General features: G+C 50.6%; 1 protein-coding gene across 3 annotated transcripts in view; it reads left to right on the forward strand.

Moving 5' to 3' along the window:
- The window catches only part of RNF123 (ring finger protein 123), a 50,478-nt gene that overhangs the window by 10,571 nt on the left and 27,327 nt on the right, over window positions 1-12,580 (forward strand). For all 3 annotated transcript variants that reach the window (XM_083796026.1, XM_083796025.1, XM_083796027.1), the window contains 15 exons: window positions 775-879; window positions 1,016-1,141; window positions 1,785-1,877; window positions 2,074-2,147; window positions 2,630-2,747; window positions 3,206-3,305; window positions 3,666-3,727; window positions 4,635-4,706; window positions 5,426-5,546; window positions 6,346-6,447; window positions 7,984-8,090; window positions 8,624-8,822; window positions 9,357-9,502; window positions 9,688-9,771; window positions 10,579-10,686. In XM_083796026.1, coding sequence (XP_083652152.1) covers window positions 775-879; window positions 1,016-1,141; window positions 1,785-1,877; window positions 2,074-2,147; window positions 2,630-2,747; window positions 3,206-3,305; window positions 3,666-3,727; window positions 4,635-4,706; window positions 5,426-5,546; window positions 6,346-6,447; window positions 7,984-8,090; window positions 8,624-8,822; window positions 9,357-9,502; window positions 9,688-9,771; window positions 10,579-10,686 — 1,617 coding nt within the window. The remainder of the gene's footprint in view (window positions 1-774; window positions 880-1,015; window positions 1,142-1,784; window positions 1,878-2,073; window positions 2,148-2,629; window positions 2,748-3,205; window positions 3,306-3,665; window positions 3,728-4,634; window positions 4,707-5,425; window positions 5,547-6,345; window positions 6,448-7,983; window positions 8,091-8,623; window positions 8,823-9,356; window positions 9,503-9,687; window positions 9,772-10,578; window positions 10,687-12,580) is intronic.

Below are 12,580 nucleotides of genomic sequence, written 5' to 3' on the forward strand. Positions count from 1 at the left end.
ACATGCTTATGCACTTCTTTGTACCTGCTGGTAGCTCAGATGTTTCCATACACCTATGAGTCTAAACACCTGCTTGCTTTTGCATGGGGCATGCACATCTCTGGACTTGCAAAATGGGATTCCTAATAGTTCCACCCTGAGGCTAAAGTTAAATCATACTGGGCTTCGTTCTCAGTCCTAAGACGTTTTCTTCCAAGGGGTGATGTTTGTTGGGGTCAGAACTGATGCATGTGATATTGCAGCCTTGAAAGAAACTTGTTCATATCCCAAATGTTTTCCTGATGTCCTGGTGCCATGATGCAGTCAAGTTCTCAAGGCAGGTCTGCCTCGAGAACTGTTTTGGCTATACCAGTGTTCACTAGAAAACATTTTTTTCCTCTAGGGTGAGAGATGATCTGTTTCTGCACAAAGGACAGGGAATGCCCTCTGCTCTGATCTCAGCTTGCTTGGAGGCCTGGCTTACTAGTTGAGGTCTCCTGCAGGGATTCCCATTTACAAGTAGTCACACGCACTCAAACCATGTTCTGGAAAAACAGATTGTCAGGCTGCATGCACGTTACTGATAATAAATGATGTCTGATCTGAACTACACCTCTCCAGAGACATGGTCCTGGATGCCTTGCCACCCTCATTTGCCACATTCAAGCTTTCTAGCCCAATGAGGTGTGGGGTAGCAAACAGTGGCTACTCCAGGCCCCCAGTTCTTTCAGTCGTTGGTGCAGGGTGGACTGGGCTAGCTCCAAGCTGTGTGTTTTTCTGGGTTTGGCATTGCAGGAGGGGAAGCTGGTGGAGAAGGACACATCCATGTGGCAATTGCAGGGAGAACCCACAGTGTTGATCACATTAGCCCACATCTTCAATTATTTCTCCCCTCTCATGGTGAGTTTTGACTGCTCAGTGCAAGTTTCTGTAGGTACCTGGTTTTGTGCTTGCAAGGGGAGGTGAACTGGGCCTTGGCCTTTGCTCGGAAATGACTCTGCCCTGGAGGACTGTTGACCTGCCTGTCTGTCTGCAGTGCAAGGTGTACCTGGTGGAAGATGTGCTCATGACCTTCCTGTTGAGCATCCTGGAGCGAGGAGGGGCAGTGGAGGCCCATCCCCTTATTCAGCAGCTGCTGGATCTCATGTGGCTTCTCATGGAGGTGAGTTGCTAGGGCACTGGTTCATGCCCAGGGAGGCCACTGGAGGTGCTGAGCATAGGAAACTTCACCCAAAAATACTGGTAGTGATCAACTTCTTTCCCTTACTGGTGATCAGATGCCTGTTTTTGCAGTAGACCATTGTTTCCCTGAGGTTGTCTGGCTCACCAAATGAAGCCAAATGCCCCAGTGGGGCTGCTGAGTTTGTAGAAGAGACAGCTCTTGTCCTGTGGGCTGGCTGTCGGTTGGGCTCAAAAGAACAGCTCCTCCATCATCACATTTACACAAGAGTAACTTGTCTTTCCTTTCGGGGTTGGTTCTGCCAACACCGTGTGCTGGGTAGGTTTGGGGGACGTGGGCATGGGTGACTTACCCCAGCCAAATGGGACCTGGGACTTTGGCTTGTCGTAGACGTCTGCTGGGTTTGCTTTACTAGTGCAGCTGCTTCTTTCCCTGTAGCAAAGTGATGGCACCAGCCACTGCTCAGACTTCCCTGTTGAGTCAGGTGAACAGACACTGTGGGTTCTGAGCACCTCCATTTTCAGTGCACAAGTGAATGCTGCATCCTTCCAAAGCCACACTCTGAGACCTATCGCTGTTCCTGACACCTTGCTGTTGCTGCTCAATGTGTTTCTTATTTTCTCAGGAGTATGAAGTGCACGAGTGCCTCAAGCAGCTACTGATGTCACTGCTGCGGGCTTACAGGTTTTCTCCCATCATCCCAGACCTGGGTTTGCAAGTGAGTTGTACTTCTTGATCCCCAGGAATTTGTGACTAGCCAACTTCTATTATGTCCCCTTGTCCAGGGGTACCTGATGTTTTGGATAATCTGCAGTTGTTTGATTTAGAGATGACAATTCTGTCCCATTGTACCTCTTAGAGAGTTGTGTCCTCTTCTGTAGATGGAGTCAGTTTTGCTTCTTCTGTTTCTGTAGATTCACTACCTCCGTCTCACCATTGCAGTCTTGAAGCATGAGAAATCCAGGAAATATCTACTCAGCAATGTTCTGTATCCTTTGTGCCTCCTCTAGCCTTCATCCCCCCTGCCCTCGATAACACAGCCAAAGAGACTGAAAGGATCTGCAGGTCCTGGGAGGCAGAAGCCACTCCATCTTTGGGAGTTTATTTCTAATTGCTCAGGTCTCCTCTGTCTGCCTGACACCATTCTCTGCAAAGTTCTGCTTTGAGGAGGGGGAAACAGTGCCACGAGGGAAGGTCACATCCACATCACTAACACACAGGACTTTATTTCTACCTGACCAACCTCTCTGGTGTCCCTAGAGCAAAACAGACTTCTGAGCAGTCCAGCTGCTGTTGTAGCATTTGGGCAGCCGCTGTGAAAACTGCATGGGGCTTCTCCCAGGAGAAGGGGGCTCTGGATTTTGCAGAGCTTTGAGTGGTTGTTGGAGAGGGGTCTCTCACTACGGCTCAGGGAACACGCCCTGCCCCTTCTCTGATGTAGCTGCTGTGCTTGCTTTAACGTTGCTGCAGCTTTGATGTGCTCCGTTCGGTTGTGTTCTTCTACATCAAGAGCCCGCTTCGCGTGGAGGAGGCTGGTTTGCAAGAGCTCATTCCCACCACGTGGTGGCCAAACCGCTTCACCAAGGAGGTGAGTAAGGGCACATCTTCCTCTAAGGAGACTGAAAGAAATTTGGTGGCCAGCCGTACCCATCATTTGCTGGCCCCGTGTTTCCAACTGTGTTAACGTTGGTGGACCCTTCAGAGCTGTGTGAGAGTTGTAGCCTCTACATTGCCTTATCATCTTTATTATTCCCTTATCAGGGATGTTTAGGGTACGTTGCTTGGGACAGGGAAGGGAACAGTTTTCTGTGGCAACGGATTTGGAAGGGAACCTCACAGAGTCTAAGGAACTGCAGATTGTCTTGTGTGTCCTCAAAAGATCTCCTGACATTATTCATTACAAGGCCAGGGGAGGCCTGTTTAGGCGTGGTGCCAGGTGCTGTCACGCACTTGTACATTGTCTCAGTGAGCTTCTGTTCCTCCTTTGACAAGACACTTTTCCTTGTGCAGTGCTCTCTTCTTAATCAGGGTCTGTCCCCCAACCAGGGCAAGGAGAGTAAGGAAGTGAAGGAGGAGAGTGCTGAGGAAAGGCTGAGGCGGCGGGCGTATGAAAGAGGCTGCCAGCGGCTCAAGAAACGCATCGAAGGTTTGTGAGGAAAGATGGAAACTGCCAAGACCCCATACCTTGTGTGCAGCCAGAGGGACCAATCCACAAGCTGCAACATCCCACCAGGGGACGTGAGCAAGCCAGAACTCCCCTTTAGTGGCTGTCCCCTTTAGGGGCATCCCCATCAGATGGGGATGGATTTATTGCTAGGTGGAGAAGGAGAAAATTCTCACAGTGATGGGACTAACATTCTGCTGACGCTGGTTCTTCCTGGGCGGCCTGTGCTGGGGAGGTGGCCTTTCTCCTGGTGACAGGGTACTGCAGTTGGGGTTAATGTGGGTGGGCGGTAGTTCTCCAGTTTTTGTTGTCTGACAGCAGACTGTTTTGTCCCTGTTCTAGTGGTGGAAGGTCTCCAGGTTCAGATTCTGAAGTTGCTGCTGAACAACAAAGACAGAGGAGGGGTAAGCACTCTGTGGATTTTTTGCTCCAGTATCTCCACATCCCAGGACTTGTAAGGTACAGATTTTTGCACTTTCTGTTAGAGTTCGAGTGCCAGTTCTGGGACCAGAAGCAGTTCTGGGAGTTGTGTGGTGGCTAACACATCACTGTGTCTGTACAGAAGTGCATCTGTTGAGACCTTCGGTCCTCAGAAGTAATTCTCTAACTGATCCATTAAGGCAGGCTGAATTGCATAAACTGAGACTTTGGACTCTGTTTAAAGGGGTATCAGATGCTATGCCAGTGTTAACCGGTTATATGAGCTGCATCTAGGCCAGTCTTGGGTCTCTGTTGAACTAAGCAGTCACAATCTGACTGCAGTTCATTCTACTCTGACAACTAATATTAATTCCAGAGAGAAATGAAACATCAGCTATGTGAGCGCGTGCCTCTAGGGAGCAGGTGGAGAGTGCTCATCTGGGTAAAGCTGAATATCTGTTGGCCGTGATCAGTGCATCCCAGTACAGGCCTCAGAAAACTCAGCACTGCGTAGCAGTGGCCTGTGAGATACTCGTGGGTGCTCCAGCATTGGTGGAGACTGGGTCAGTTGCTTTCTGCTACGGAGTGTGGCTCCCAGGCAGATACTGGGAGCTGCTCTGTTCTCAGTACCTCAGTACCTTCAGGCACCATCAGTACTCAGGCATCACTCTAGAGCCAGACCTTTTTGTGGGGTTTCTGGATGCGTGTTGATGTAGGGTTACGCTGGGGGTCTGCCTAATTAATATGGAAAAAAATAGCGTGCCCCTCTGCTTTAAGTGCCTAAAGCCTGAATGCACCCCTGGGCAAGCATGACTTGAGGCAAACATATTGCAGAGGTGGACAATTAATGCCTTTCCGTGTGAGTTCACCATCTACTTTTCCTCCTGCCAGGGGGAAGCCTCCAGATACATCTTCCTGAACAAATTCCGCAAGTTTCTTCAGGAAAATGCTAGCAACAGAGGGGTAAGTAGCAACAGAGCAATGTTGTTAGCAACATGCTAGCAACAGAGGGGTAAGCCTTACTGCAAGCCTCACTCTGAGAGCTGGTACCTCCAGGGTGGGAGCTCTTACCCTTTCGGCTGGGCTGCTTCCAGCAGATGAGCAATTGAGATCTAGATATGGCAGTGTGTGGGGAGGAGGGAGAAAATCTGAGGCTAGAAACCAGGGAGCTTAACCAAGTCCTGTGTAGTGATTCAGGCGGAAGGAGATCCTTGGGAGCAGCCTTGGGTGTGAGTTGAATATCCTGCTAAAATCTCTCAAGTGCAGCTGTGGTGTGCTCTGCCACAGTTGGCCTGCTGGCTTCAGCATCCTCTTCCCCGCCTGGATGAGGACTGGCCTTCCAGCTCTGGGTCAGGCTGTCGGCCTGCAGCTTTGGAATCAACCCTTTCTTCATCTGCCTCTCTGTGTTGAAGAGCAGCCCACCTTTAGTGGTGGAGCACGTGGTATACATCCTCCTCTATCAGACCAGCTTGTTTTGGGGCCAAGGACTTTAGAGGTGGAAGCTGCTGCCTGCCATCAGTGCTGGGCTCCATCCCAGTGCTGGAAACTAGAGGTGCTCTTTGCAAACTGGTGCACGTGAGCAAGGCTGAGAACAGGTTTCTTCTGCCTGTCCCATGTGGCCACTGGGACTAAGATGCACTTTCACACCTGCCCTAATGGCTGAACTCTCATTGTTGCCCTAGAACTTGACTGTGCTGTGCCCGCCAGAGTACATGGTGTGCTTCCTGCACCGGCTTATTGCTGCCCTGCGTTTCTTCTGGGATGGCCACAAGGCAAAGACCCCTGCTGCACTGAGCAGTGATGGTAAGGTCTGGTGGAGAAGCTTTGAGGATGCTTCTGTGTTTGGGCCAGGGTTTGCCTCTCCAGGATGCTGAAGGTTTTGTGTTTCTCATGGGTGCTGGTGCCTTCTATCACCCTGTGCTTGTATTTCCTAGTCATTCTTGGAAACTCCTATATGCAGATCCATTCCATTTAATACCTTGACCAATTCTGGATAATTCCTTTGAGAATTGCAGAATATCACCTATATTTGCTAGTTCATCCTGTATGCTCTGGAGCAGAGTCCAGTATTGATTATGGGTCTGTAGGAGGGTAGCTCAGTGGTCCAATAGTTCAAGTGGAGGGAACGATATTTGTGTATTTTCTTGGTTCTGAGACTGTGGGATTATGGGGAAATCAAGTCAATGCCAGTTGCTTTTCCACTCTTGAACCCAGCTGTGCCTGTCCCTTTTCTTGCTTTTGGCTTATCCTTTCAATAAGTGCCTTACAGTACCCTGTGGCACTCAGTGTCTGAGCTGGAGTAGCCGGGTGGAAAGCTGCCGAGTTTTCCAAGGATCCAATTTTCCCCAGTGCCTGTGGCTGGGAGCCTTGTTGTCAATGACCATCACTTGCTCTTGTTTCTGTGCAAATCTCGTGCTTACTTTATGGTGGAAGTTGCCTCTGCCTCAATGGCTTGTGTTCTTATAAGAACACAAGTTGTCACTCAGCGTGGCTTCAGGCTGGGCCGTGGGGTCTGTCTGAGGGCTTACCTGTTTGTGCTGGTGTGTGTGTGGGTCCTGTGCATGGGACTGATGGGACAAACAAATCTCCTTCTCTGCTTTAGAGGCGTATGTCCCTCCCCAGCTTTTCTATAACGGGAAGGTGGATTATTTTGACCTTCAGCGACTTGGAGGTCTCCTGTCTCATCTCAAGAAGACTCTGAAAGGTAAGTGCTCTTGCTTCCAATACCTGCACCCCAGGTCCTGGCTGAAGTTCACCCAAGAGACATCCCAGGGAGGGAGCTGTGGATAATGAATTGTGATTAAATGGAAGGAGAGAAGATCTGAGCTTTAGTGAGATGCAAGTTACTCTAGAGAAGACAGCATCTGTCTGGTGTGGAGCGTCCTTTAACTTGACGGCGTTACATCCCTGATTGGGGCACTAATTTGTCATCTTTTCCTAATTGCGTGCCTTAGCCTGAATGTTCAGTTGGAAACTTTTGTCTAATCTAATATCCTGATTTTCTCTTGCTGAGCTTTTACTCCTTTCCCCAGACTTATGGTGTGTGGTGGGCATAAGGGAGAGGAGCTGAGCACAGTATCACTCTCTGTGTCAGAGCACCCTCAGCCTGCCCAGCAAGCAAAGCCAGGGAGGCTGCCTGTAGAACAGGGGTTAGACCTACAGTTTGCCCTGGCACATCAGCAGCTCCAGCTCCCCTTGCTGCAGCTGTAGTGGCATGTGAGGCCTGCAGCGGTAAGACTGGGCGTCCAAGTCGAGCAGTCCTTCGGGGATCTTGCTTCAGCCTTTGGCTGGTGGAGGAAAGGGGGATAGTCTGGGAATACCTGCTGGGGTAGTGCTTTTGCTGCACCACAGCCAAGGGCTGGGAGCTGTCAAAGCGCTGACCATCAGCACGGCTCTGCTGGGTGTGAAAATGTCTGCATTTTCCTTGCTGTAACACTCCAACACGTAGCAGCCCCGTGTCCTTCCTGGACAGCTTTAAACCCATGACTGTGGACTAGAAGACACGGTGTTCAGGCTTTGTACAGCGTAGCTGTCATAGAATCAGAGGATGGTTTGGGTTGAAAGGGACCTTAAAGATCATCTAATTGCAACCCTTCAGCCATGGGCAGGGACACCTCCCACTAGACCAGGCTGTCCAAAGCCCCATCCAGACTGGCCTTGGGCACTGCCAGGGATGGAGCATCCACAACTTCTCTGGGCAGCCTGTTCCAGTGTCTCACCACCCTCAGAGTGAAGAATTTCTTCCCTATATCTAATCTAAACCTACCCTCTTTTAGTTTAAAGCCATTACTCCTTGTCCTATCAATACACTCCGTGATAGAGTCCCTCTCCATCAGAGCAGCCTTCCTCTGGGCTATAGGGGACCTGCAGTCCTAGTGAATTGGGGACATAAAATGGGGCAGTGTTGAAGAGTTGGAGGCTTATCAAATGGTCTCAGGCCCTGAGTTTCCTTCCCTATGCTACTCCAGTTTGTCCCCAGCAGTTGTCTCCTGGTTCCTTAGTTATTCTGTTTACTGCTGGTAGGAACAGGAACAGAAACGCGTTCTCAGTGAGCTGCTTGGTCTTCGTTCTGTTAGCAAGGGCAGATCTATTCCACATAAAGGGAACGGTGAGCCTGTTCTGATGCAGCGTCCAGCTTCACTGGCTGCTTCTCTGCTGCTGAAAAGCAGGAAAGAAGATGAGCCTAGGGCTGTGACAGGTAACTCGCGCATTCACAGCTGCTCTGGTGTGCTTTGTGCAGATGACCTGGCTGCAAAAGCCAATGTCTTGATTGACCCTGCAGAACTGCAGTCAGTGACTATGGATGATCTTGATGAAGATGAGGAATCAGCAACATCAGCAGCACAGGTGAGCCATGTACTGCAATTCATCAGTGGGGCCCCTGGAGCTGGGGCAGCAAGCTTAGCCTCTAGCTATTTGAGCTTTGCTTTAGAGAGAAGCAGTGTCTGGGCTGGGACTGTAAGCAGCCCGTGAGCAATTGGGTAAACAGCTAAGCATGCACGGGAGCTGCCGTAGATCAGCAAGGTCCTGGATGCACCAAGTCTGAGCAGCAAAATTTTCTCTTCTCCACATTCTAACTCCTCACAGACCCAAGTGTGCCCCCTCTCTTCAATGGCAGCTCTTGACACTTGCATTTGAAGGGGTGCAAAGCAACTGTAGACACAGCTTCTTGCTGTGCAGATCTGCTGATTGTGCCTGGCACGCGCCCTTAGGAAGGAACACACGTCTGCTAACTGGCCACTGCTGGCCCAGACTCGGTGGGGAAGGTACCTCCTCCCTTTCCAGTAGCCCCTGTCCATCTGTACCAAAATCCTTGCAGGGACAAGGGGGTAGTCAGCAGCCTAACAGCCGGAACTGTTCCTCCCTTAATTTCTTCTCAGTCTCAGCGTCCCTCTGCCGCCTTGGCCATCGGTGGAGCTCTTGCCAGACCTGGCTGGCTCAGCTCGCCCACCCTGGGCCGCGCCAACCGTTTCCTCAGCACCGCGGCTGTCAGCCTGATGAACCCACGGCGGCCGCTTGGCGCCCTTGAGAAGGTCAAAGTGCGCACGCTGAGTGTGGAGCAGCGTACAGAGGAGGACAGTGAGTATTGCTGCATGGTAGTGTGGCCCAGCTGTTCCCTGGGAGAAGGGCATCTTCAGCTCCCAGTACTCTCAAGAATAAAGCAATCTAATTACTTCCAGCATTGCTCCTTCCCGTTTCCAGCGCATACTGAGACCCACAAGTCCGCAGTCAGCCACTTGGCTGTCCTGCACGTGACACCGTTGATGGTGTCGCTTTGTGCAAAGAGATGCTGCCTTGGCTCCTGCAAGCGCAGCGAGACTTTGCAGGGGCGTAGTGCGGAGGCAGCACGGTTGTTGTTGGGGTGGGACCAGGCAGGTCCCCGAAGCACAGCCTGGGTCTGTCTGAGCAGGTCTGCCAGGTCAGCCCGATGCAGGCAGTGAGATGGGGATGGTGTGTTTGTGCGACTAGTGAATCACACGGGATGGGAAGGAAGAATGTGTTTTAGATGAACAGCAGAGCTTTGGCCACTGACTTGGGAGAGGTGCAGGCAGAAGCTGAGGTGCCAAAATGCCGTGCTGAGAACTTCTCTCCTGTCCTGGGGGCGGATTGCAGTTGAAGGCAGCCATGGAAATGAGGGTCTCTTACTGGGGAGACCTCCAGAGGAGCCAGACCAGCCCATCACAGAGAACTCCCTCCTGGAAATCCTGGATGGAATAGTGATGATGTACAACCTCAGCGTCCACCAGCAGCTCGGGAAAGTAAGTGACACATGCTTTGCAGGCATCCATTCTCCCAACCTCCATTGTTCCTACACTGACTCTCTGTTTTCTGCTTGCTTAGTGACTGTGTGTCCTCCCAACCCCCATGGGGGATCTGATTGCATGCTTGTGTATCTAGGGGAAAAAATACCCTCATTTATTGTTGGAATCTGCTTGTTTTTCAGATGGTTGGTGTGTCAGATGATGTGAATGAGTATGCCATGGCACTGAAAGACACAGAGGAAAAAATCAGCCGCTGCCCAAAGAGGGTAAGTGTCGCTGGACTCCTCGCTTCATTCCTCTGGTAGCTCCTCAGTACCTGGCAAAAAGCATGAAGCACGGTGCCTGATTTCCAGCCTTGGAGCAACGTCTTGTTGGGGTAGTAATCCATGCCTGGAGCTGGCAACCACATTTCATGCTGTGCCAACCCATTGTACCACTGCCTCAAGGAATAGAGGCACTGAAGTAATTGCTTCGGCTTCTCCCAGACAGTCTGCGGCAACTCGCAAACCTCTGTGTGCTGCAGGCAGCTTGGAGCCAGCCTCCTGGGGTGGGAATGTGGGGGTACCCCAGGATTGTGATTTGTGGTTTGGAAAGGTTTCCTGTTCAGAGGAGACTCTCCAACCTCCAGCCACACCACTTTTGCTTGGGCTGCTGGGGCTATTCCTTACACCTGTCATTCACAAGCACAATGAAAGGTTCAGAAAAAAAAAAAAAAGTAGGAAATACCCTGCTGTGCTGGACTTGGGACACTTATGTCCTGTTCCAGCTGTCAGACTGAATGTATCTGATGATGCGTTAAAAAAGTATCTCTGACAGCAGTTGACCCTAAAGCCACTCTCCACACTGGACCAGTGTCTGCATCAGGCCTTGTGGGCTGCAGCTGAGGCCAGTAAATGCTTTTTATAGCACTGATTCCCACTCCCTCTGCAGAAAGGCTGCTGACCCCTTCCTTTCCTGTTAATACTCCCTAGCTAGCCCCAAGGTATTACTTGCTTTTGTGTTGTTTGTCCAGCTCTGAAAAAGGATAAGTGGAAGTGATGTCTGCCCTTGCATTTCTGTACTCTTTTTTTCAGAGGAGAGACATCCATGAGGAGCTGCTGAAGAGCCAAAAGGTCTTCTCTGAGAAACTCAATCACCTAAGTCGTCGCCTTGCTTGGATAAACGTCACCATCTATTCGAAGGTGGGCAGGAGTGTAATGTGAGCAGCTCAGAAGATACCAAGAGAGCGTGTCTCTGTATCTGTGGTGTCACACATGACGTTTTTGCCGGTGCTGGAGCAATGCTGATCTGTGGGGCTTGTTTCTGCCTTCATGTGCATGAAGAGCCTCCTTCCGAGGCCTGGACCCCCTCCTGTCCCAGCTTTGGTCCCTAAGTGTTTGTTAGGACACATCCCGATCTGTTCTGAGCTTTGGGTGGTGCTGTAGGCTTTCCCTCAGGAAGTCAGGTCTCTGTTGCAGACAGAAGGGTTCAGGTCAAATGCCCCGTCCAGTTCCTGGGGAGTGCCTAGAGGACAGAGGCTACTGTGAAGCATTTCCCTGAGCTGTGCTGTGCATCACAGGGAGTTCTCACTAAGGCTCTTCCTGCAATCTGCAGGATCCAAGTGTTAGGCTTTTCTGCTCAGGTGTTCTCCCCTTCTTCACTTGGTTCCTATGGGGAGAGAGTGCTTTGTACATTTAGTAACCCAGTGACTGTTTGCACAGGTTGTTCTTTCTTCCTTGCATTCACCATCTTCTGGTGTAGTCTCTGGTCTGTTTTCTCATGAGCAGTTTGTGCTCTTACACTCTGCAGATCTCCTCTTCCTGTCTTCCCTTGCCCATTGCCTTGCCCCATCTGTGTTTGTACGTTTTTTGGTTGTTTTTTTGTGCTGGGGAAGAGGACACATTTCTCTCAACATGCAGTAGCAGCATGTGTCCCAGGATGTAAACGGAGTGGAAGAACAGTGGCTCCTATGAACATGTCTGGCAGAGCTGCAGTGGCTGATCTGACTCAAGCTCTTTGCTTGTCCTCTCCTTCACTCCCAGAGCAGGATCGCACAACACAGTGCGGCACTGCAGGAGCTCTCCAGCTGCATTAGCATAGACCACGCTTGCCAGAAAATACACCTTTCTTCCCGGACTCCTCTTGAGACGCTGGGGGGCGTTACTTGTGTGCGTTTCAGTCACCACCACGATTGTTCGTGTCTCTAGATGATCTGTTGTCCTATTAAACGTGGGTACCTGCCTCCCACCGGGAGTGCGGGTTTGTCACTCTTCTGGATTTACCAGCAGCATCTGCTCGTGCTTCTGCCTTGACCTGCTTGGTCTGCAGGGAAGGCAGGTCACTAGTTGGGTTGTGAAATGTGTGCCAGGAGCCGAGTGAGCTTGCTCCAGAGAGGAGTGTGGCTGCGTGGAGGAGCCTGTCCGTACCGCCTGTACCTTGAGGGCTGCCCCTCACAGCTGGCACAGGCGTTTCCCAGTGGAGACGTGCCCCCAGAGGGCTCCAGCCTCCACAGGACCTGCCTGCTGCGGAGGGACATACCCGTGTGAGTGGTGCTCTTGGACAGAAAGAGACTGATTCTGCTCTCCGTCTAGAGGTGAAGTCCTGCTCTGTGCTGAGGTGTTGAGCATGGGAGGGGCTGCTCCTTTGGGGAATTAGTTACTAGTTTATTCTGAGCTGAGGGGCTCAAGGTTAGCTAAAAGGGAGACCAAAACATTCTTAAAGTAGACAGTACCATCTTATTTTATTATGACGCTATTTATCTGTCACACTGTGGGTGACTGTCTCTCTCTCCTCTTGGCGTAGGCATTCTTCTGTCTTGGCAATACCTAAGATGATGTTTTTAGGTTATCAAGTCTTTATAAAATCAAATGCAGCTTTCTTTACCTTAATGTTGTCTGCACACTTGTTCTTTATCCTGAAAGCAACAGTTGAGCTGAGGTGTGTGTCAGTGTTGAGATAAAGATGTCTTTTATTCAATTTAATTGATTTATACTAGTTCAGTGTAATTTACAGAAGAAGCCCATGTAAGTCTCCCAAAGATGGTAGTGGCATACTTTAGAAAAGCCCCTAAGCAAATGAAATCACTTATCTTCTGAT

The sequence above is a fragment of the Anser anser genome (genome assembly GCF_964211835.1).
Source record: "Anser anser genome assembly, chromosome: 12".
Classification (NCBI taxonomy): domain Eukaryota; kingdom Metazoa; phylum Chordata; class Aves; order Anseriformes; family Anatidae; genus Anser; species Anser anser.